This window comes from Plectropomus leopardus, chromosome 23 (genome assembly GCF_026936395.1).
Source record: "Plectropomus leopardus strain MGB_pleo_1.0 chromosome 23, ASM2693639v1, whole genome shotgun sequence".
Lineage (NCBI taxonomy): Eukaryota > Metazoa > Chordata > Actinopteri > Perciformes > Serranidae > Plectropomus > Plectropomus leopardus.
Genome location: NC_142198.1, coordinates 6,085,565 through 6,110,026, shown reverse-complemented (window position 1 = coordinate 6,110,026; position 24,462 = coordinate 6,085,565). Strand labels below are relative to the sequence as shown.

The window sequence follows — 24,462 nt, the reverse complement described above, 5'->3', positions numbered from 1 at the left end:
AGTTGAAACCATTGTCCTGATTTTTTTATTCATGATAAATTTCTGGCAAACTGAGTTCAGTAATCAGTCTTACTTACTTGATCTTATTTACCTGCAAACCATGAATCCAAACTGTCAATTACTCACTACCTGTTAAATTAAATTCCCATGTGTCCATTGCGAAGAATCCAAAAACAGAAAATTCTTGAAGAGTTGGAGTAAAAGGGGTCCATATTTAACAACAGCAAAACTATGTCAAAACATCTCTCTAAAAACTCTCACAACTCATGTAGTATAATCCAAGTCTCATTTATCTAATTGTATGCAAAGTACTTCCCAAAGTCCCTAAGTATTAGCAAAATACACGTGTTTGAGAAATAATGAGCACACCACATGTTAAATGAGAGCTGGGCCTTGTGAACACTGACAGGTATTTTTCTAAACGGCTTTATTTTATGCGTTTTGACCTTTCATCTTCATGCAAACTTTTTTGAGTCACTAAATTTAACCTTTTATAAAACTTTGCGTAGGTAGAACTAAGTTTCCAGTTTTGATGCGTGGACAGGGAAAACATTTTTGGGGTTGTGATGTCAAGTGTGGGCGGGGTTATCTCCTTTGTGAAATCTCATGGCAGAAGAGGACAAAATAGTACTGGTTCAAACCTTGTTAAAAGGACAGTTCTTTGTACAGTTAATTGTACAGTTAATCTTCTATAACTATACTATATTCAGTACTCGGAGGTGTCAGAGTGCACTATGGAGGTCATTGCTCCACGTAGCCTTTTAGTAATTAGCTTTTTTTAGGCCTCTGATTGGTCAAAATCACTTCTTTTTACAGCTACCAGTTGAAGGGTTTTATATAGTTTTTCTGTAAAATGTGGACCCTGATTACTCTAATTCATGAATAATGTTAGCTTTTTTTGGATTCCCCGTTCACCAATGATGCATGCCAGAAAAACAATATTCTTCACAATACATACTATTTGTGTATAATATACAAAGTATATCTTTAAGCAGCAATATATTGGTTGTTAAATGACATCACCCTCAAAATTATTTTGCATATTTTCTGGTTCCGGTCCTGGATCTAAGACCAACAAATAAAACCTCAAACTTAAACATCATGTTAGCCTGAATTAGTTAAACCAAGGTTTATAGAGTACAAGGCTCACACTCAGGGGCACAGGAGGACCTTATACTGCTGATGTGAGTTTTGTGTCACATTTCAGTTTCCAATGAGCTCTGGAGAAGTAATTTAGCTAGAAGAACCACACAGAACATTCAGACCGATTCATTTCCTGTATTATTTATTGAAAACCCAGCAGTCGTCATTAATACCTGTTGTGTCTGTACAGGCGGGGGGTGGGGGGTGGGGGTAAGGAGGTGTGGTAAACTAAACTAATCGTCATTCTGTTGTCAAGAAAATAAAAGGCAAAGGACAAAAAGACAAAGAAAAAAAAAACCACTCCGATATGCTACAGAATGACACCCCGTATTGTTTTTTCCTTTTAACACTTTTAAAAATGTTACACAGATGCAGAGAAAAAAAAGCATTGAGGAAGAAGAAGGGAGTGCGACAGCAGTTCAGAGGGAGATAAGAAAGAAAATGAAAGACAGATTTGGGTGTGTCTTTTTAAAATCGTCGTGTTCATCGGTTTTCTCTCTCTGCCAAGTGTTGCTTTTACGTATTTTGTGTTGAGAAAAGCCATCGGGAGACAATCTTTGACATTCATCTCCCTCTCTCTCGTTCTCTGTGTCTCTTCCTCCCTCTGTCCTTCTTCATCGTTTCTTTGGAGGTTGGGCTGTGCGGGGAGGAGTGATGGGCCGACTCATCGCTCCAATGCCTCCATACTGGTACTTGGCTTTCTTCTCAGATGGCTTCAGGATCTAGAAACATTGAGAGGAATAACAAAAGTGTTTAGATAATAGAATAACATTCTGATATAAGTGTAAAGTTAGGATCAATTTTGGAAAGGCAAAATGGCATGGTCATCTCACATGAGTCGCTTGATCTCTTACCTCAAGGTATCTAAATTAAAATGGGTTTCATGTGTAACCCCTGGGTAAATCTCCAGAGCTTAAATGCTCACTGCAAGCAGAAATGTTAAGAGCACCCCAGTAATGAGTCCTATAACCCGTAAATTACCTAGCATTTTAGCACCTCCGGTCCCCTAGTCTGAGTCAATGTTTTACAGCCTCCTAGCGGTTGCGACGCGACCTTAATGTAATTTGTTTAAGCCTAGCATTAGCGTTACTACTGGTGACTGTATTTAGGCTTCAAAATCCTGAAAGTGGTGTTCATTTGTGAAAATGATCTGTCTGAGAAAAAAAGTTTATCATAAACATGTGTTTACTACAGAGCTTATTTTTGCCATAATAAAAAAAATCCCACAGAAAATTCCAATAGGCTTTTTCCGGGGCGACGTTAGATTATTTTAAAAAATAGTAGGTATTTCCCTTTAAGAGTAACCTGTCAATAGTTTGTTTTGAGGTACATCTCTCAACACGAGATGTTGACTGACTATCTTGCTCATGTCGAGTTTTATTCGCCTCTGATTGGTGCATATAGAGAGATATCACGTTTCTGAACTTGTGATTGGTTGATGGGCGGGACTAAGGCATTCAGCAGGTCGTAGTAACGGAGGCGAACGGAGATGGCAACGCCGAGGCTAGTGAGTGTTTTAACTCCTTAAAAGTGGCGATTAGGGACCAAAAGTGAGCATTCCGTGATAACTAAACTCCTTCAAAAGAAGTGTGTGATTCGGCTGATAGTTTTTTTTTTTTTTTGCCGTACAGTGCGTCTGCGAGCAAATGTCAATTTCTACTGCTGCTAGCATATCTGTTAGCACCTTGCTAACGACTGGCTCGCGCCGATTTATAATCGATCGAAGGCTCGCGCTGGTTAGATGGACTGTGATAGCGGCCCGCGTGACCGGGATAACACTGGAGCATCTCTGGCTCCAAGGAAGACCCGCTGCCGCCCTTCATCATCACCACTGGGCCTGTGAGTGGACTCACATTTGTCTGGAAACTTTTGAACTGTGAGTAACCTTCCAGCTTTTCTGTTTGGAGCCACAATAGTAAAACTGTATTATGCTGATTGATGCAAATAGATTCTAATGAGTTTAACTAATGAGGTTATATTGTGTGGAAGTAAATAGTGTGGGGGATTACAGTGATAAAATCAAGGGTCGCAAATACTCTGTCAATGCACTATACTGTAGTTCATTTAAGTTAAAACAATACATACTATCCAAACTTTAAATGGTGACGTAACGAAAGTTCTATTTCCGGGTCCAAACCCATTGTTTACAATGCCACAGTGCTGGGTTTTAACAGATATGAGTAAAAATAACAAATCAAAGTGTTAAAAAACTGAACAATGCAGTGGGACACAGAGGCTGAGTGGACTGGTTATACTGGGACGTAGAGGCTGAGTGTGTGTGTGTGTGTGTGTGTGTGTGTGTGTGTGTCGTACTTTGCGGTGTGTAAAAACTGTGCAGCTCTCTTTTGCTGTAATCTGTGGTAATCTGTGTGTTTGTGGCTGGTTTTGATGATGTTCAAAACCATGATGATGTTCTATAAGAAGTGTCACGCAATTTAATTTGTGCAGTTAAATGATGCTTGTAGCACCTGCCATGGTGTCCATTGAGTTTTAATTTATTGTCATATTTAATTTAACACTCTAAAACTTGGCTCATCATCACCTCTCTTGTGCTGTGTTCAGACACTTTCGTAAGCAAATTGGTTTAGTTGAGAACACGATTGAGAAATTCCAGGTACTATTATTTTAAGCATTCTCACGTTCTCCTTTGTTTTTTTCTTTTAATCTTTTTCCATGTTTTTTTCCCCTAATTTTTAGGTAGTTTTTCAAATTTTATTTTTTGCTCAATTGTTGTTAATTTCTTTTTGAGTTTCTTAATACCTTTTTCCCCTGTTTTGAAAGAAATAAAGCAAATTTCATCAGGTTTTATCACCAGGAAATGATGCTTAGGCAGAGAGACTTCTTCACAGGAGAGATGTTTGATGGAAAAAACTTATAGCATGGTCATTTTGATTAAAAAAAAGTGACATTGATTAAGTTACCCAAGTTATTTAGCTTTACACGTAAAACTGACACGTAAATAAGTGCCACTGTTTTCTACATACTGAGGTTTCAGTGCCTGATTACTTCAACACAACCACATCAGAATATTGTGGGAACTTCCTACCTGGAAGGAGCACATCAGGGTTTCATCCACGCTCATCATGCCGCCAGCGTTGTCAAACTCTCCACAGTAGTTGGGAGCTGAGAACAGAGTCACCAGCTGCCGCTTGGCAAAGAACTCATAACCGTCTTCTACCACCTGGGGGCGTCAGACACACGGGATGGTCTCTCAGTGAGGAACAGTTTTTATATGGCTTCTTTAATGCCTATATGTAAACTTTGAACAGATAAGATGTGTGGCTGGCTGGATTCTGGTTAGGGAAGCCATTTCTATGGATGTGTGTGTTGTACCTGGTGGGCTCTGCAGATGAGGTCCAGGTCATGGCGGTTTAGGAACTTGCTGACAACATCAGCACCAAAGGTGAAGGAGACGCCGCGGTCATTTTCTCCCCAGCCCTGGACGTCTTTGTCGGGGTCAGACCACAGCAGATCACACAGGAGGCCTGGAAGGAAAAACCCACAAAATTAATCACATCTCAGTGCTGTCTGCAGGTGTGTAGACACGGTTCGTCCCCATGTTTGACCCGCGATCACTCAAATCTGAAGAATTAAGCATTCCTCAAACTGCTAGAAGTTACCTATATGTCACATTTACACTGCCAGGTGTTAAATCACCAAGGCTGCCCTGTGTATATACGCACACACATTCTTTACCTCCACACACTCCGAGTCTCCCAGAAAGACCATAAGAGGATCTGAGAGACAGCGGCTGCTGGGGTCTGAACACTGGCTGCCTTATAAGGACAAGAATGACCAGGTTTAGTGAAGAGGGGGCAAAGACTCACATCCACTGCTTTACTGACTTAGAGACATATCCGTCATTAGCTGCGGTTACAAGGAATGGAATCACGCTATCTTTAAATAACGTCACTGTCATAAATAAACAGCTCTCCTCCCCCAGCATCCGTGTGCATGCCTCTGCCTAAATATCAGCAGACATAGGAGGCATTTCCTTAGTTGAGAATGTTGATAACATGCTTTTACTCCTGCAGTTAAAAGTGGAACCAAACCTGCGTCACTTTGAGAATTTCTGGCTATTTGGGGCCGAGTTCCTCCTCTGAGGAGCTTGATAAATATGGGCTCAGATTTGTTTTGGCCTAAGCTAGTAAAATTGACTGTATTTGGTTGTCAACATATCAGGAGGATACAAAGGATCGTAAGTGGATTGCTCTTTAAGTAGTCCATAAACAATCCATTGAAAAATGCCTGGATCGAGCCTTATCTCCATCCTGTAGGTGAGATCAGAACATGGGATCCTAAGGTAAAAGCTCTGCTCCACTTGTATGTCATCATCTTCAGCTAAAATGATCAATTGATTTATAACTCGTCAATCAATTAATCTCCATTTTCTTTGAGGACTAGGCCCGTGGTGACATGCTCATCTCCCGATTCAATCATGACACTTGGGTTCCAATTCCATGCATGGATTTTACAAATATTACAATTTGATATTACGATTTACTGTGGTTTTTATTTACTTTTTTAACACTAGACCATGTAAATACTTGAATAACACAGTACATGTACATGCGCAGTTAAGCTGAGCTACAGTAAGAGCTCGATTATTAGACTACTGTTTTAGTATGCAATCACTGGGGGAGAATCAATTCATTGGCCGAAGTATATCTGACTTTAGCTAGTATCTGTGGGACCTTTTTCTGGTTGACCCTTTATGTCACACACCAAAGTGGTAACTTTTTGGCGCTGTACATTTTCTTCCCTTTTTTTGTTTTTTTCCAGCTTTCCTCTACAAATTTATGCTGTTCAACTTCTGGGTCAAAGCCCTGTGCGGGGATTATAGAGCATGTGCAGAATGCCAAGGCCAGTTTAGATCCGGTTGTAGCTTATACACGAAAGAATAAATCGACACCCACCTGCATTATCTTGGTGTGTTATGATTTCAGTCTTACTAACATGTTCACGTGCATTTTAAAAGTCCAGTTTTAGTCAGACTAATATGATGTATCCAAAATACAAATAAACCATCGCTTTCCTTAGCTCCCATAGTTCATGTGTTTCCATTCACAGACCGCTCTTAGGTGGAGCACACCCTGTGTGTGCTGACCTACCTGTGTCAGGCACGTCTGTGGGTCTCATGATGCGTCGGATCTGCTCCATAGACTGCAGGTCTGGAGAGAGACCTGCGGGAAACACAACGACATAAAACCATCACAGGCTGTAAATCTCTGAATAAATCTCCACCTGGGCTCGGCAGGTATTAATCCATATCACTAAAGCCATCTAACTGCTTTGACCCATCTACCTCATAATGGATTAGTCAAACAAAAATACTAAAAGCTTATAAGGTTAGTGAACTTTATTTTTCATAAGTAGATCACACATTATGGAGGCAATGACAGGATAGAACGGTTCTACAGTGAGCTCTGAGGACAAAACCAAAACATCAAGGACATAAACTTTAAATCCAGAATGCTGAAAAATATTAACAGCACAAATGTTTGAATCATTACAAACAATGAACCAGATACATGATGTATCAACATAGATACCTCCGTGACAGCAGAAGATCTTCTCGTCCACTATGGCGGCGATGGGCAGGCAGTTGAAGCAGTCGGTGAATGTTTTCCACAGCTTGATGTTGAATCTGCGTTTACCTGCAAAATCAACAAAAATGCGAGTCAGGAGGCCTCATGGCCAAAAACCGCATCAGGCTGTTTAAAATGTTTACACAAGCTCAGTCTGGAGATGTTGGGATATAAGACTGATCTGGAAAAGTGTGTACCCCTTTTTCTGTTCTGAAAATGTAATTTTATTACTTAAAATGTAATAAATCTTAATTATTCACTTTTACAAAAAACAAAACAAAGCAAAAGAAACAAATGAATTTCCAAAATATATAAATACATTTAAAGAATTAATTAAAAAATAATAACAAAAAAACTAATAATATTGCATAAATGACTTAATAGATACAAATGCTGTTATATGTACAAAATAATCCATTAAATGAATAATACAATAAATACATTCAAAAACATTTTAAAAATGACTGCAAAAGCTTAAAAATAAATAAATAAATTACTGGATAAATAAATAAATGCCACAAAATAATTAATAATGAAGTAAATATATAACTACATTTAAAATAACATCAAAAAATTGCATGCAAAAATAAACAAAATAAAAAATAAACATACATTTTTAGGAAAAAATGAATAGGAAAATATATAAATTGGGGAATTGCAGTATACAAAACATAAACTTCTACAATTCATAGATATAATGTGACATACATTTATATTTCTAAATTTACTTATTTTTTTTGTTAGATTTACTGGAATATTAATTTATTCAGACATTCATGGATTTTAGTTTGGCAGGTTCTGTATTTCAAAGACTATTACCTAGTTTTAACTTTCAAAAGTCGCTATTTAATGACTTTAGAGTGCAGCTACAATACTAATCACCAAACCCAAACAGAATGCAGTTGGCAGTTTACCACGGTGATCCAGAAAAATCTGAATTTGTTTTGTTTGGTTTGTTTGTTTTTGCTTGTAATATGCTAAACCTGCAGACATGTTTTCAGTATTCTGCAGGCACAGATTTCCTTGGGCCTGCTCATCCTACAGAATCACAATATTTCCAAATAATGACAGTCAATTATAAGAAATTACAAAAAAGTATCACTTTTACCCTGTGTTTACCATTTCCCCCCTGAAAGAGTCAATTTGAGGTTCGTCAGCCTGCTTCTCTTTTGCAACTGCTATTCTTATCACATGTTTTCGTGTGAAGTCATACATAATGGAACTAGATCTACCACAGTGGGACTTGAGGGGGAAGTAAAAATGAAACACACTCCACTTCAGCATCATTACATGAGAGCAGAGCACTCACACTCGTCGTAGAAGCCGTAGATGCGGTTGATGGAGGCACACTCGTGGTTGCCCCTGAGCAGGAAGAAGTTCTCGGGGTATTTGATCTTATACGCCAGCAGCAGGCAGATGGTCTCCAGAGACTGCTTCCCTCTGTCCACGTAGTCGCCCAGGAACAGGTAGTTGGCCTCTGGAGGGAAGCCGCCATACTCGAAGAGCCTCAGCAGGTCTGTGTATTGTCCGTGGATATCACCTGGTGGACGGAGAGGAGGCGGTGATGGAGCGAGGAAGGAGGAGCAGGAGATAATGAAAAGATAGGGCGAGGCGGGAGGTTACTCACCACAAATTTTGAGGGGAGCCTCCAGCTCCAGGAGGATTGGCTGACTGAGGAAGATCTCCCGGGATTTGATGCAGAGACCTCGCACCTCAGCCTCCGTCATCTGGACTATCTTCCCTGGACGACATCCTCGCACTGGTGGAGGGACAGAGCAGGGTTAAAGAATGATTGCATGTGTGTGCTTTGGAGAGACATCATTAAAAAAGGCATAAGCCGTTCCAGCGAGAGTCTGGCCTGAGTTTTTCTCGGGGACGTGACTCTGCTGACCATCACATTTCCTCTCCCACAGGGTGAGTGTTTAAATGGACTGAGGCGGACAGGTTTAGTCAACAGGCAAAGGATGGAAATAGCTTGTGTGAGCTCTGTTGATGTTGCTGGGAGTGTTTTGGAGACGACTTCCTGTTGTGTAACTGGGGCAAAGAGAAGGGGAGTGTCACTGTGGTCATTTGACAAGGAGCTTTTAAGATCCTTGTAAAGGAATGGGATCACTCTATTAAAAGTCAGCAGTGCAATGCCGATACCTAATGCTTGTTTGTTGCTTCCTGCAGATCAATGATGGAAGATTTTAGACGTAGTATGCTATTCACATTATGTTATTAAGTAAGCGTCAATACAAGTCCATTAAAATTAAAGCCACACAACTATTTCAATATGTACGCACTCATTTTCAGCTCCGTTTCCTACTCTTTTCCTTTATTCCCAGTTAATTAATAAATTAGGCAAGTGGCTGTACAAGAGAAACATACAGTATACAATACAGAACATACAAGACAACATAATGGCCATCTGGACCAATGTCCATTCAGCATGGACCTGCAACCCACTTTTGGACTGCAACCCACCAGTTTGGAACCCTTGCTATTGCCTTTCCAATGGCGTTTTATACAATTTTCTGAAATTTTATAGAATAAAAAAATAATTAGTTATTCAAGAAAGTGATCTGCAAATAAATTAACAATTTAAAATGTTATTACTCCTGCTATTCAGCGACATTCTGGCCTCTGGAAATCTGTTGATGTCCTAATGCTGCTTTGGAAATATACTTTCTTTACTTAAAACTGATGCAAACCGGCTCTGACAACAACCCCTTTCTAACTGCCTTTTTAACTTTCACTGCGTTCCATTGCCACTGCCCTATATTCCTTATGTGTTTAGATTAATAGCCACGTCAGACAACAGGTCCTCTTTTCCTCCTGCTTGGTAAACCACAGAAGTGGGCCAGAGCTGAGTAAGACCATCGCTGTCAGATGACACCACAGCAACGTGATGCAAATGCAAGCAGGCGTCAAACGCCACTTAATAAGTAAATAAAATAGACGAGGTGAGAGGAGCAACTCCACAGCCAGAGGAGTTTTTGTATGAGTATGTGTGTGAAAGGCGGTATGTGACTCCTGCAGGTTACTCCCATCAGCTCTCAAGGTATTTATCATGCACTTTTAAAAGGACAACACAGTGTGTGTACATGTGCAACATGACCCTGCTATTTCTGCCTGGAGACCTTTGGCAGTAAACACTCTCTGTCTGTGTCCTCCTTCACAGACCAACACAACCTGCCATCACACACCTGAACCGTGAGACCGGGGCTATATTTAGACTGTGCAAAGGTAGAGTTTCACAGGTTCACATAAACAAAAACATTCACGTGAGCCACAATCACGCTACAGAACATCATGCCCTCAAAATATGAACACTTTCTATTATTGCTCTTTATGCACAACACGTCCTAGAGTGAGCACAGGCAGGGAGTGTGTCCACTGAGATTGTCTGCTGTCGAGAGAGTGATTTCACACCCCTCCCTTTCAGCTCTGCGATGACGCGTTTGCAGGTCTGTGCTGGCTCAGCTGACAGGCAGGGAGGCCTAATATAGGACACACACACACACACACACACACCCAGGAGCACCACTAGTCGCACTTGCTTGGGAGGATCCCCTTTCATCATATGGTAAAGTTAAGACAGAGCTGGGAACACACACACACACACACACACCCATACAGAGCGATCAAGTGACCTTGACTTCAGATCGTACCACTACGGGATTGTGGGGAGGTATCCCAGCATCCTTTACTCTGTCACCACTGCACTGCAGCTCCCCCAGTGAAGAGAGCGAGAGAGAGAAGGGTGTGAGAGATGCTGAGAAAGAGAGAGAGGAAACAGGAGGTGGTACCCACATCTGATCACCATGGCAACCCAGAAAGACCAATTTCCAGCCTGGAAGGTGTCGGTGAGCGGAGCTGCTGCTGTTGTATGCGATCGTTGGGGCTGATTTGCAGATAAAGTGGCATCTCCACCAACCCACGCCATGCATACCAACATATAGTCTTCATCTGACAACAGTGAATTAGAGACTACGAGAGGCCTGATACATGCACAAGAAGAACTAAAGCAGCAACTTACAGCCTGCGGACCAAATCTGGCACCCTAAAAGTGCCAGGTGGCCCTCCAGCCGTTTTCTAATTTACAATAACAATAATGTGATTCACACAGGGAATTGTTTTTGTACTTTTAGTATACATAAGGCTCCAGAGTGCATAAAACAGCATCAAAATAGAGCTTGTTTATCAAATCTTCCCATGGAGGATCCTCTGCACCCCCTGACAGAGGTCCTAGCTAAGCCCCTAATGTCCTAAAATCATGGTAATGTTCTAAAATCCTAAAAACGTCCTAAAATCCAAGAATCATTGTACAATACAAGAAAAGTCCTGAAATCATATAAACATCCTAAATCCGAGAAAGGTCCTAAAATCCCCAAAACATCCTAAAATCGTAGAAATGTCCTAAAATCATAGAAATGTCCTGAAGTCGTAGAAACATGTATGGGGCTGCTGTGACGGGCCTCCCGTCATTTTGCAGAATCCCTGCATCTAAGCTCCAAAATCAGATTCTGGCCTAATAAATTACTAAATGATAAGAATTAAATGTTAAACATCAATAGGAAGGAATTTCAAATGTGAAACTACCATGATACACTTACAGAAAGCATTCAGATCATTTTGCCCTTCATCACATGTGCGTCACTCAGCAGCAGGCCTTCTGCTCTACAAAATTAACTGGAGTGACAGCAACAGGTAGCGACTTGCCGGCTAGCTGTTCACTGTCATGCTTGCGTTGTTTGTGGTTAATCAAGGAGAATACGAATAGTAAAATATTTTAGGAAGAAGTTTTGCCAGATTGACTGATCTGTTTTCAATAGCAAAAAGTTCCGAAATGTGTATTTATGAACTTTGATGGAGTGTATGATTCTGGGATTTTGAAGCGTTGTTGACCCATGTTAGGGGCTAATCGTCAGAATATCACACTGTCTGCTAAAAAAAATACCACTACCACTCTTTTTTGGTCAGACCATAGAGTGAAAGGCCAGCACTATAAACATGTATGTGTATGAGTGAGTGAGTGATGCGTTCACACCATTGTTGGGAGTGAGTGATGACGAAAGTTTTGGTGTTTCCATATTGCCCATTGCTCTTTAGAAATTAACAGACGCTGACAGTCATAATACAGTCCTGTATTACAGCATTCCTCACTTTCTGTAACCACTGTTGCGTGATAGCACAGTGAAATTAGCAAGCTTCTAGCTAACTAGCCAGCTGCAGTAAACTTGGCATATATATGTGTATATATATATATATATATATATATACTTTTTTCATTGTCAATTTGTATGACATTGCAAAAGATATTGAACCCTGCCATTTCTTTAGTTTGTTAAAACAGCTTCAGTAGAAATCTCTATTTAAACTACTAACTATCATTCTGTTTTTGAGTGATGCCTTTTGTATTCAGGTAAAAATGTTAAATTGGTTCAATGTAATAATAATGGAAGTCATTTCCTTTTTTTTATTTTTAATGTAACATGCTATTTTTGTATTTTAGCAGTGTTCTGAAAGCAGCAGAGAGAAAGAATTGAGTACACCTTAATATCTGTTTATTTATGGCAAGGAAGTATAGTATAATCAATGCATTATTCAACAATATTGCATGTTTTCCTCATATCCTGCAGCCCTAGTCAAAATGTTAATACCCAATAAAATAATATATTTTCCGAAAAAGCAGTAAAAGGTGAAATTGTTTTTTTAAAATAATGTAAATTGTACACACAGTTGTAGTTTTTCATGATTTGTTTTCTATATTAGATTGAGAATTATTGACCGATAAGAAAACACGCTGTTCTCCAATAAACAATGGTTCAGATGCATTTCTAAATCAGGCACGGAGGCTTACAAACAACAAATACATGTAAACACAAGCTGAAAGACCCACACACTGACAGACAACCCAAACAGATGCACAGCCTTTAGCAGTCAGTGTTGCTGCAGTCTCAGTGGCAGCACTCAGGATGAATCAGGTTCCTCCCAAACAGCTGTTGAGCTTCACTTCAAGACAGACTCGTCTGGACTGATGTTTAGTTACATTCCCCCCGCGGCTTCTAATACAAGATTAGCCAAAATCTCTTCTTTGAGAAAACACTATTTTCTGAGTCATCTCTCCTAATTTGGTCAGGTGCATGCATCAGTCTGCCTAAGCTTTTAAGTTTGGGTTTGGTCGCCCTCTGACCTCTGCAGACTGAATATGTGTCTTTTCTCCAGCTAGATCACAGCACTACAAGTAACTCTTCTCACTGTGTCTCTCTTGCAGACCTCCTCCCCCCTCCTTCACCTCTTCACCCCTTGTTTCCTCTTGAGGCTGAACTTCTGGGTTATCGTCATCCTCCAGTTTTATCTTGTGAACCGTGCTGACGTCAGAGGGCAGCTCAGCTTTGTTCCCCTCCCCGAGCTGCCTTTGCATTCCACACAGATCGCAGACCCCTCAGACCTAAACAGCACTGGCTGTGCAGAGCTACACATCAGTGCCGCCTGGGAAACTCACTGGTAAGGGTACATCAAAGTCTAATAAGTTTAAAAACATTTTTAATCAAAATGAATGCTTTGGATGGAACTTGGTTAGAGACAATGACAAACAGCAGCATTTAAATGGACTTTTAGACCATGAATTTCTCTATTAAAAAGTCAATTAATCTATAGATTCTTTTCTACCGTATCAGTGCACAGAAGGCTTAAATGTGCAAGAATAAACATAAACGGTGTCCTCCTCAGCTGAGCTGTATTGTTAGGAAGCTTGGTGATGCAAGGTGAACTAGCAGTGATGCACTTTCCATTCTGCACAGTGATACTGTTTGCAGGTTTGGTCTGATAGAAAGAAAATAGATCCTACATGAAATTGCTCACAAAAGGTCTGTGGATTATCTTGAGTAACTGGGTCGTGATTTTTGGAAAGAGACATTGCTGCTGAGTTTTTCTAATGTATTTTTTTGGCACTTTGAGCACCACAAGCCAAATGCCAACTAGTTCCATTATATTAGAAAGAAGGCAGACATCTCTACAGCTGATATCTCCAACACTCAGCAACTCACACCAAAACAACCTAGACTGATAAATAGCAAGACGGCTACGAAGGATATATATTTTTTATTTTGGGGTGAAGTGTCCCTTTAATGCACCACCGCCCAGCACTGCTCAGTAACCTGTGTTACAGTGGCTGATCGCCTCGGGTACAAATGTTCCCTGAGTTTAAGTCCAGCTGTCTCGCAGTTGCCACGTTAATTCACCAAATATTTGGGAGGATCTTGGTTGCTGCCCAACCCACTATTGTGCTGCTGTGGAACCACACCAGAGTTGTTTCGACACACAACTTGACACACTCTGAACAATCAAACTCTTCCACATCTCACTAAGTAAACTGGAGTCATCATTTCTTCTTGTTGCAAACTACTTGCTAAGGGTCGAGGAGGTTAACTATTTTTCCATTATTTAAAAGAGCAGAGTTCACTGGAACAGTGTGTGTGTGAGAGCTAGAGAGAGAGAGTGACAGATAAGTGAATTACAGACAGATTGCCATATATGGGCACCGCTGTATGGAGGAAGGAGGAAGTGAGCTAGTCAGTTGGGACAGAGAGGGAGCACTTGAAGGCTCTGTTGTTATATGGGAGAGAAAGAGAACAAGACCAGCCAGGCTCAGGCCACGACTCCATCAGCAAGTGCAGGTCCACAACAATGTTACAGCTGCCAGCTGCACTGCCAAAGAGCTGCGTAAGCCCATTCACATCAGCACTATTACTGTACATTCATTTTACCATTACTGGATACCAGCCTACTTACTTTTTTTATTCTATATTACATTTACTCCCATATTTTTAATAGCTGCGCTGTTTTATGTCTTAGATTCTACTTAGATTTTACTAGCGCTACTGACACCAAAGTAACACTTTCAACATCATAAACTAAGAAAATCACAGCACACATAAAGTAACATTAGCATTCATTTTAATCCTTTGAAACTTGGAGCGACATCACCTCTCCTCTTCCAATGCCTTTCGCTAGTATTTAAACCTTTAAACCCTGCGCTAAGTGTTGCAGTTTCATTTAAAAAAATGGTCGGTAAGAAGTGTTTCAAGAAATTGCAAGAAAACAATAGATTTAGAATGAATTTTAATTAGTAGATTTTTCTTTAAAAAAGAAAAACTAGGGAAAATGCCAAGGGAAAACGGTCTAGGGAAAAAAGAAAAAAGCCAGTGCTGCTGACAGAATTAACGATGCTTAAGACATGAGGCAGGGCAGTGGGGAATATTAATGTGCCTAGCTTACTCACAGTAACAATACTTTGATACCACATATGATAGTAACTAAGTATCAAAGCTATAAAAAATAAAAACAAAAAAACACTACAATCAGATTTTCAACCCAAGGCTATTGTACTATAAATAAGTTTCACAGTATGTTCCAAGTGACTTTTTCTGTAACCGTACCATGTGCATGTTGTTAATAGAAAATGTGCCTCTTTTGTGTACATTTTGTTATACAACTACTATATCAAAGTTTAAAATTCTGCTACTGTAACCATATTACCATGTTCATCAGCCAGTAGCTATCTTTGTTTGCTGCGTATGTTGGATTTAAGAGAGCTTGCTGGCTAAAAACAGCTGCCCGCTGCAGCTGGAAATGAAGTTGATGAGAGTGATGGAACAAAAAAATTTAAGTTGCGGGCCGGAAACCAAAACCATTAGCTAAAAAAAAAAAAATGCTTAAACAAGAGCTGACGGAAACTGCACAACAGCTTTTCACAATTTATGTGGTATTTTTTAAAATTGTTTATACAAATTTCTCCAGTTTTGTTGCTTGAAATGGCATTTACCAGAAGACATGACTTTTTATTTTCCCTAATTGCCTAGCAAACATATGCAAAAGCACTTCAGATGAGTCAAGCAGAGTCATGAATTCTCAGCAGGTACGTCGTGCATGTTTCAGTCACTGCAGCACCAATAAAGATGCCCTGTCAGACCTTTTTTAGCTCTCCACCTCCACTGTCTATTCTTTCCAACTGGGCACGAGGCCAGCGGCTCCCCTCCACTCCTCCATCTAACCCTCTCCCACACAGGGGCAATGGAAAACACTGACCTCTCAGTGAACGAGAGACACAAAGTAACTCTGGCGAGGAGAGCGGGAGCGAATCTTAAGGCAGAAATCCCGACTGCAATGGCATTTCTGTGCAGGCTTTTGCATTTTCAGAGGACGTTTTGTCCGCCTTTAAGTGCCACGGGTGAATGGCTGTCTTTGTGGGGCAAAAGAAAGGATGAAATTGAGAGGAGAGACTTGGGGGGAGAAATAAACAGGAGGCACAGAAAGTGGGAGAGATGGAGAGGAGAAGACGAAGAGAGTAATGCAGGGAGAAAGTGAAGCCTGAGCGAGGGAGACACAGAAGGAGAGGGAGTGAATGGAGGCAGAGAGGAGAGGAAGGGTTTATTGGAAAGCCTAGCCGGGGTAGCTGAAAAGCCTGGGTGAGCTCTGTGCCACGTTTGGTGCCAGGGGGCGAACGCTCCCCGCCACACAGGCTCCACCATTGTTGTTTCCATAACAGAATGCCACGCCAGCAGCCTGAGCACCACGCAACACAGCAGCAGTCCTCCACGTCCGACAAAAACAAGGAGGGTGACACCAGTGTATTATGAAAGAGCAGAATACTTTACTTGTTGTTAAACTTTCAGTTCAGCCTGTGATATCTTACTTGTAGCAGGGAGGAAAAGTTCCCAAAAGTGGCAACAGAGACCAGAAAAAGTTGAGAAATGCTGACAAATCAGGAGTTCAGGATGGAGAACACTGATTACATGGCAAAACATCTGTAATACATCACTGTACGCTTGCTATTAAAGCAGGACTATGCAATCTTTGAAAGAAGAAATAACATAAATGAAAAGTTAAAAACTAATTACCAAAGTTGTGACTTATTGTTGTAAAAGTTGTGTGCTTCCACTTTAATTTAACACGCTCACTGACTGCTACAGCCTTACTAAATCTTATATAACCAGCTTAACATGGCTACTTTTAGCTGATGCCAGCAAACTTTTGTTAGGCATTGCTGTACAAAAGGACAAAAAGTTTTTTTAACTTCGGGACTAACATAGAGCTACAGTTTGTAACTTGCTTTCCTCCGCAAAAATTGTCACCAAATTCAGACAGTAAGACAGATAATCTGTGATAAAAATCATGTTCCTCTGACTTCTTTTAGTGCTTCTAATGGCATTTACAAGAATCCATTGCAGCTGCAGGCGAACAACCAATCGAGGAGTCTCTAACACTCCCATCAATCATGTCAATCACTACTCTTGAAATGCAGTGAAACTTGCCTTAAAGTGCTTTCAGGAACATGTTATTGTACTGTTTAGCTGTAAATCAAGAAAGTTTTCTCTTGCGCCTGGTTGGTGTTTGGCTCATCTCTTTTTAAAATGCTGCCGGGTCACAAACCTCATTTTACAGCTAAACAGTACACTAAAATATGTTTCTGAAAACACCTGAGGTGAGAAACAGGCAATGCAGGAACCCGAATCTTGATTTGGCGTGGATTCACTCTGCCACGATGCAGATAAAAACGGGTTCAAAAGGTTTTTTATCCCTCCTGCTATCAGTGTTAATAATAACACTGTAATTGTAATCTGTGAATGGCATTTGTTGCTGTATTTATTAGTTTTGTTTGATGTCTATTTATTACTGCTGGCTGTAAATTAAATTGCCCCCATGGGGAAAACAAAGATACCTTGAACCTTGAAGAACAATTTGAATCTTGTGTGGGAATGGCAAAACTCCATCACTAACAATGGCAACTACTGTAGAGAGATAATTGCATCATGTAAATACATCAAATAGCTATTGTTTAAAAAATGTTGAGCATTTTTAGTACCAAAAAGGGACAGTAAGGAAAAATGTTTGTTTGTTCATCATTTTCGTATTGATTAAAGTGATAATTAAGCCTCTGTTTTTTCTTTAGAATTTCCAAAATCAATGACAAAAATGTTGTTTCCCTTAATTTAAAACTGAAGCACACACCAAATTATGTTACGTGTGTATTGTTACGCCCCTGATATAAAATACAGTCTTTATATTTGATTGTAGCCCTGCATTTATCATGTGTTGATTGGTGATTTCTTACATAAATGCAATTTGTCCAAAGAATGTGCAGTTTAACAGCCCATAAATCCATTTCAGGAAATAAACTCAACCTGGACAGCTCCTAAATAGAGCAATGCCCTTTAGAGATATTCCATGCACCCTTACTGGGTTACAACTTGGCTGGCATCTTTGACCATAAACCAAAATGACAAAATGGCTACAAAATTCACTTTCCATCCTGGCTCCCTCCACTCTCGCTGGCTGATGTATGGGGCCGTGGTGTTGATTGTGCCACATAAAGCCTACAGGCCACCTGTGCTGGCAGGCCAGACAGAGGGCTTGTTGTTGCTAAAGCCCGGGCCAGTGTGGGCTTAGCATGGGCATGTTGGGAAACTGTAATAGTTGCTTTGCTACTTACAGCACACAGACATAGTAAAGCACTAGTAAACACTAATGAGGAGAGGCAGGGGCCTGTTATGGAGAACTCGGGAAACAAACGAATACACAGGGAAAGACACGGGCAGTGTCCCTGTGGCATGATGCCGCCGTCCGCTGTGCAGAGACAACTGAAGGATTTCTATGAATACTGTGAAAACTGCAGCGTCAGCTCAAATGTGCTGTAACCAACTGTAGTGACTCTGCTGTGAAATCTGAAACATGCTACTGAGAGCTGTACTCAAACAGCAGAATGACTGATTGATTTCCCACAGTGCCACACAATACTGTGCAATGTGGCTGTGACGGTATCGATTGTTTCTCACCGCAGGCACACGCCATCACACCCTGATGATTACACACCTAACCATCAACTGTATGTTTATTAGACAAAGGAACACCTCGCCCCCAAAATGAACACTTGTACCTCAATTGCTCACGAAAAGTTTTTCTGTCTTGGCTCAATGGCGAACAATGAATCCTAAAACTGTGACATTTCTTAATGAACTGAAGAAAACGGAGGCTGCATTTAACAAAAGCAAAACTACATCAAAACAGTTTACAACTCTTGCAGTATAATCCCAATTGCAGGTAACTAGTCGTATGCTCACTGCGTCCAAAACAAATGCATTTTTACCGAAAATCTTATTATTACTGCAAATCCAAGTATTCAGGAAGCACGGAGCATACAACTGGATAAATAAGACTTCGATTATACTGCACGAGTTGTGTGAGAGTTTGTAAGCAAATATTTCGATATAGTTTTGCTGTTGTTAAACGTGGCCCCCCCCATTTACTCCAACCAGTCAAGAATTTTCTCCATTTTTGGAATTCTTCATTAACTCTGGAAGTATGTTTTCTTCACAAATTAAACATAACACATGGCCACTAACTCATATACAAATGATCATTTTGTGGTTGAAGTGTTTCTTTAATCCACAATTAATAATTCAATAATTCCACACACAGCATGAGGCAGTTGCGATTACCTTTGCATTGGCTTTACACACCACTACTTTTAATAATGAACCTTATATATGAAAAAATCCTACAAAAGGCTTCATATTACTAGGGTATTACAGTATAACTGAGAGCTTCTAGGCCCAATGTGAACCACTGACAGAAGTCTGACTTCATAATATTAACATACAGATATGCACAGACATTCAAATGCTGATTTATTACTAGACAAATAGCTTTGGCTAATTAATCTCTCCACCTTTTTGTTGATTACCTTTCAACTCGTGACTCATAAGACAGCAAATGACAAGTCATTGTATACTGAGAGACAAATAAAACCAGAGAGGCGCAAAAACCTGTGCACTGAGGCTGCTGAGGAGGCTCCAGTGATTGTAAACCATGTTGTCAGTTGATCAGGTTTAGCTTGTCAGCTATACAGCGCCTGTCAACCCCCCCAGCCAAAAAACTGGAGGACACGTGCGCTGTATGTGTGTATATGTGTCTGGATGTCCACAAACTTTGTCAGCACAAAGTTTTTCACAACTAGTTCTTAGAAATTTTTCCTCAAAACACAGTAATGTGACAGTAAAAGCAACAACAGGTGGAGCTGAAAATCTACTGTATAACTGTATTGCCCTTTTTACATGCTCCCCCTGTGTGTGTCACCCAAAGGGTAAGTTAATTTCTACCAGGGACAGCTGGGCCTGTTGACATTTAATAGGAGATCAGAGAGCTCTCCATATGTGCGTCTACGTGCATGTTGATTCCCTGACTGACACCGTTGAAGACGTGAGAGATCGACATCTTATTGAAGTGATTAAGGGACTCCTGTCTCAAGGAAAATCTCCCTTTATTCCTGCAGAGTTAAAAAATGACTTCCTCGCCAGTGTGATAAAAGCTTCTGAGCTTCTTGAACTGAATGGCAGCAGGGGAGATCCACTGACAGGCCATTTAGTGAACGTCTAGGTGAGAGCAGGCTGTAGATGTAATCAGGTTAAGTAAACTAAGATGATAGATATACAGGTTTTGGAAAAACCTGTGAGAGTTCTTTGTGTTGTTGAAAGGTCGAGTCTTAAAATAAAATGCAGCACTTAGGAAGACAAACTGAAACACCAAGAACAGTTTGTGTGTGTGAGCTTGTATTTCTGCTTTTGTATGGTCCACCTGTGTCCTGGTATTAGACTTATATCAGTTTGCCTTTGTTGTCCTTATATTAAAAACAGAAAACATAAGCCCAAATATGTTACAGGCTGATTTTGTCTTTTGCTTGCAGATATCAATACTGCGCTTGCTGTTTGTGAGAAACTATTTGAATATGTCAACATGAGATTTAGCAAATCACGAAAAGCAGTTTTCACTATTTTCTGAGATTCTATACACAAAATGACTAAACGGATAAATCAAGAAAATAACTGACTTATTGATATGTTTGACCAACTTTGAACAGTGTTCTTGACTTGACCATGACGCACAAAGCTGACGGCCAGTTGTCGTTCAGTGTTGGGACGTTGGTGAGTGCCCCAGTTTTTGTGGTGTGTTCTGCACCGCTAACAGTAGTCTAGGCTTATTGGCCGTTATTCAGCATGTGAGACAGACAACTTTCTCTTTTTGTTTCTTGTAAATTCATGCTAATCCATTGTTATCATTCTGTGCTCCCTCACTAAATTTGGAGTTTTTTTGAAGGTCCCTGAACACAGCACAGGCAGAGTTGTCCAAAACTTGTTTTTTCCTCAGCAGTAGTTTGTAACTGGCGGGGTGGATGATTGATCTGTTGATCCGTTCATAAATGATCAGATCAGATAAATAGATGAGAGGAGCAGTTTGTAAGTGAAATGAAACGTTTAGACCCTGCAGAATGAACGGTTAAGTTTCACTTTCAATGCGCCTTATCCTTTGTGGCGGCACGTTTTAATCGTGGCAGGTCACCACAAATATATGAACGTGTGGGAAACCCTGAACTAGCTAACTCGCATTTTGAATGCGTCCTGTGAGACTTCCCTTTTTTTCTCTTATTTAATGATCAATACAGACTTCTGCCGCCTGCTGTTATGAAGATTGATTTCCTCTCACGCAGGCACAGAACGTACGTGCCAGTTGGCCATTGGGTGCGTTAAGGTGCAACATTTTGGCTGGGACATAGGCTGACAAAAGTTGTCCTTCATCGCCGGTAGCTGTTGAATATTGGTTTGGTGTGTCAGGGTCTTAGAGGGACTCTCCAAAATTCAGAGCATATAAGTTGTCTGCATACTGTTCTCAACATGGAGTTGGCTGAGCAGGCAGCTAGCAGCTAACGGTGCTAACTCCATAAACAGAACTAAACAATGGCAACAGTGCTGACAGAGGTAATCCACAGTTTCGTGGCTGATGAAAATAAAAATGTTTAAAGGTAAAAAGCTTCAGAGCAGATGATGAGGTAGAGACTGTTTAGCAAAGACTTTTGCTGGTTATAGTACAGTCCATTCTTGCAAAGTTCTTGTATGGCTTGTGTTTAGATATTTGAGAACTTTTGTAAAAAAAAATAAAAAAAGAATTTAGTATATTTTTCTCAAGCTATCCAGAAAAAATGTCAAATATTGGTAATTGCGTTAAAACTCATTGGAAATTTTAAACGTATTCAGCTCAGGTATAAAGAACAACAAGCACTAAATAATGTTACATTTTTGTTGTGAAAACTGGTTCAGCCTGCCTCTAAGCATTTTCACACCAAAAATTGAGCCAGCCGGATACAAACTAGCTGTAAATTGAAAGAGAAAGCAGCTGAAAGAAGATGGATGGTTGGATATATTCACAACTCACATCTGGAAGCCTTTAGGCCCAGATCCCTCCAATTTCCTCCACTGAGGTTTCCTACTCACATAAAAAAGCAACTAAATATGTAACAAGCTAACCAGCTACAGTAAAGCCGGTCCTAGCTGACAATACAGACTCACATTCCCGTAACAACACACAACAAACACTTTTATGTAATCAGCCCCAATCAATCTAGATGATTAGGTTCCTCTGACATGTTGATCCACAGTGTTGTCATTTAATGGCCCACTCTGACAAACTGACAATACTATGTGTGCGTGATTTTCAGCACATTCAGTCTGTGCGTGTGACCGACAATCGATCATGACTGTTTGTTCACTGCTGCCTCAGCTGTCCACATGTTTACTGAAGACACAGAGGGACACTGTCTCTGGGTTCTCAAGAGAACGAAAGGCAACAGAAAGACAAATCAGCTCACTTACGCAATGCTTAAAATCCACTGAGTGAATAAAAATACATTACAGACACTTTTATGAATTATTGCCATTCACAGTTAAGCTGGGATGTCTTATTTTATTATTGTATGTATGTATGATAATACTCTTTTTCTCCATGATAAAGTTCAGGAGTTGATCTGCCAAAAGTTGTATTAATATTAAAACCTCCAAAAGATAATAGCTCAAAACTGTATTAGTATTTAAACATTGAACAAATTGGTAAAATTTATTTTAAAAACATGGGGGGGGAAGGAAAAGAGAAACTTGCTAAAAATAAAAATTGCAACAAATTTGGGGATATAGAAAGTTGCTTTTTTTAAGGCTAGGGAATGTGTCTGAGGAAAAGGGAAAAAAGCCAGGGAACAACAATGTTTATAACTATCATCGTTACATTTTTAAAATGATGTTACAGAATTACTGTGTTTTTGAGGACTTTTTTCATGTATTTTTTAAAAACTATCTTTATTTTTTTTTGGTTTTTTTTTTGCTAATTTCCAGGGAATTTTTTGCAGCTTCTACTAATATCTTGCCAATGTTCATTTATTTCTTCCTAAGTTGCCCATTGCCCTTTCCCCATGTCTTTCAAAGAAATCAAGCAAATTTGCCTGGATTCAAACAGTGAGAAGTTATAATGCCAGTTTTTAAAGACTAAGTTTGGACCACATATGAGTCTCTCAAAGTATTGGCAAACAAAGTACATGTAATAACAAACTGATTTATTTTGAAATGCCTACAACAGGGTACAGACTCTGCAGTTCTATTTAAAGTGGAATATCATCAAGGTCTGTGGCTTAAGTCAACATTACCATTCAGCAATTTTCCTCTAAACATCATAACCCCGTGACGTGCCCTCTGTTCTCAGCTGAGAAATCCTTCTGCCAAATCCCATTTGAAAACTTGGCATTTTTCCTGTAGTGTGAGCAAACGATATAAAAACATACTAGAATCACAATTTAAGTTGTCCTCGTAGATAAGACAACTATGCTGAAATTTTCGGCATATATGGTTCACTAAGCTGCATTTTGTTTTAAAAGCAATGTCAACTTAAGGGACTGATGTATACCACAAGCTACCGCGCCCATCATGGGACAGTTTGTTGTGAAAAGCTTGTGGAAATATAAGCAGAGCCGTTTTTAAGCTTACGACGTTTCTAAAGTAAAAGCTTATTAGATAGTGTTTCACATGGTGCATGCCAGAGTGATGATACCAGTAATGATGTAATACAACTATTACGACAGTAATCAGATAACAATAAATGAGTTTTAAGGTTGGTCTTGTGTTCTCACCCATACCCGACCTGTCCTGGTACAAACAGTCCCCGAACTATAACTTTGTTCCCATTCAGTTTCGAGGACACACTTTAACACTCATAACTCAATTTATAAAAAGTCGCACGTGCCATTAGGTATGATTTCATACCTAACAATACGGGACTAGTCCTGTTCACTCCTCCGCCGGGATACTCTTAAGCGGGCCCTTTTTTCTTGTCCACTCGAGTCCAGAACAAATCTAAATTACAATCGAGGGCTATCACCGCGAACAGAAGAATATATAAATGTAGTTTGATTAGGAACTCACCCTCCAAAAGCCTGGAAATCAGCGAGTCGACGTCCAACTCCCCCTCCGCCATTTCTGTAGCAAACAGCTCTGCCCGCCGCAGTCTGGAGCAGGCAGGGCAGGCACCGCCTCACTGCACTGAAACGCACCGCCAACCTCCTCCCACTCACCGGCCTCCCGTTTAGGACCATTATGCTGCGTTCAAGTACTCCTCGGATACTCTACTTTCATCACAGAGAGAAGACTGCAAAGCTTTTGTCAGTGGTGGAATGTCACTAAGTACATTTATTCAATTTATTTATTTTTGAGGTACTTTACTTTTCATGCCACTTTATACTTAATTACTTCACTACATTTCAGAGTGAAATATTGTACTTTTTGCTTCACTACATTTATCCGATAGCTTTTAGCTTTACTTATTTTACAAATTACGATTTTTCCATTAAAACAACATTAAAATAATTCATAAA

General features: G+C 40.1%; 1 protein-coding gene across 1 annotated transcript; it reads right to left on the bottom strand.

Annotated features, from left to right (window-relative positions):
- Positions 1–1,268: 1,268 nt before the first annotated feature.
- LOC121961997 (serine/threonine-protein phosphatase PP1-beta catalytic subunit-like) lies at positions 1,269–24,159 on the bottom strand. The gene is made up of 8 exons (XM_042512156.2): positions 24,014–24,159; positions 8,359–8,490; positions 8,041–8,271; positions 6,696–6,800; positions 6,255–6,326; positions 4,477–4,628; positions 4,190–4,324; positions 1,269–1,865 (listed from the first exon to the last, which is right to left on the bottom strand). Exons 1-8 carry the CDS (start codon positions 24,063–24,065, stop codon positions 1,758–1,760), a joined length of 987 nt encoding a protein of 328 aa, XP_042368090.1. The 5' UTR covers positions 24,066–24,159; the 3' UTR covers positions 1,269–1,757.
- Positions 24,160–24,462: the final 303 nt, after the last annotated feature.

What these genes read in the sequence shown, in the direction of transcription:
- LOC121961997 (XM_042512156.2), bottom strand. Translation starts at nt 24,065, where the DNA reads ATGGCGGAGGGGGAGTTGGACGTCGACTCGCTGATTTCCAGGCTTTTG. An exon ending in GGCTCCCCTCAAAATTTGTG is followed by an intron (nt 8,272 to 8,358) that starts GTGAGTAACCTC and finishes TCCGTCCACCAG; the next exon opens with GTGATATCCACGGACAATAC. An exon ending in TCATCTGCAGAGCCCACCAG is followed by an intron (nt 4,325 to 4,476) that starts GTACAACACACA and finishes TGACGCCCCCAG; the next exon opens with GTGGTAGAAGACGGTTATGA.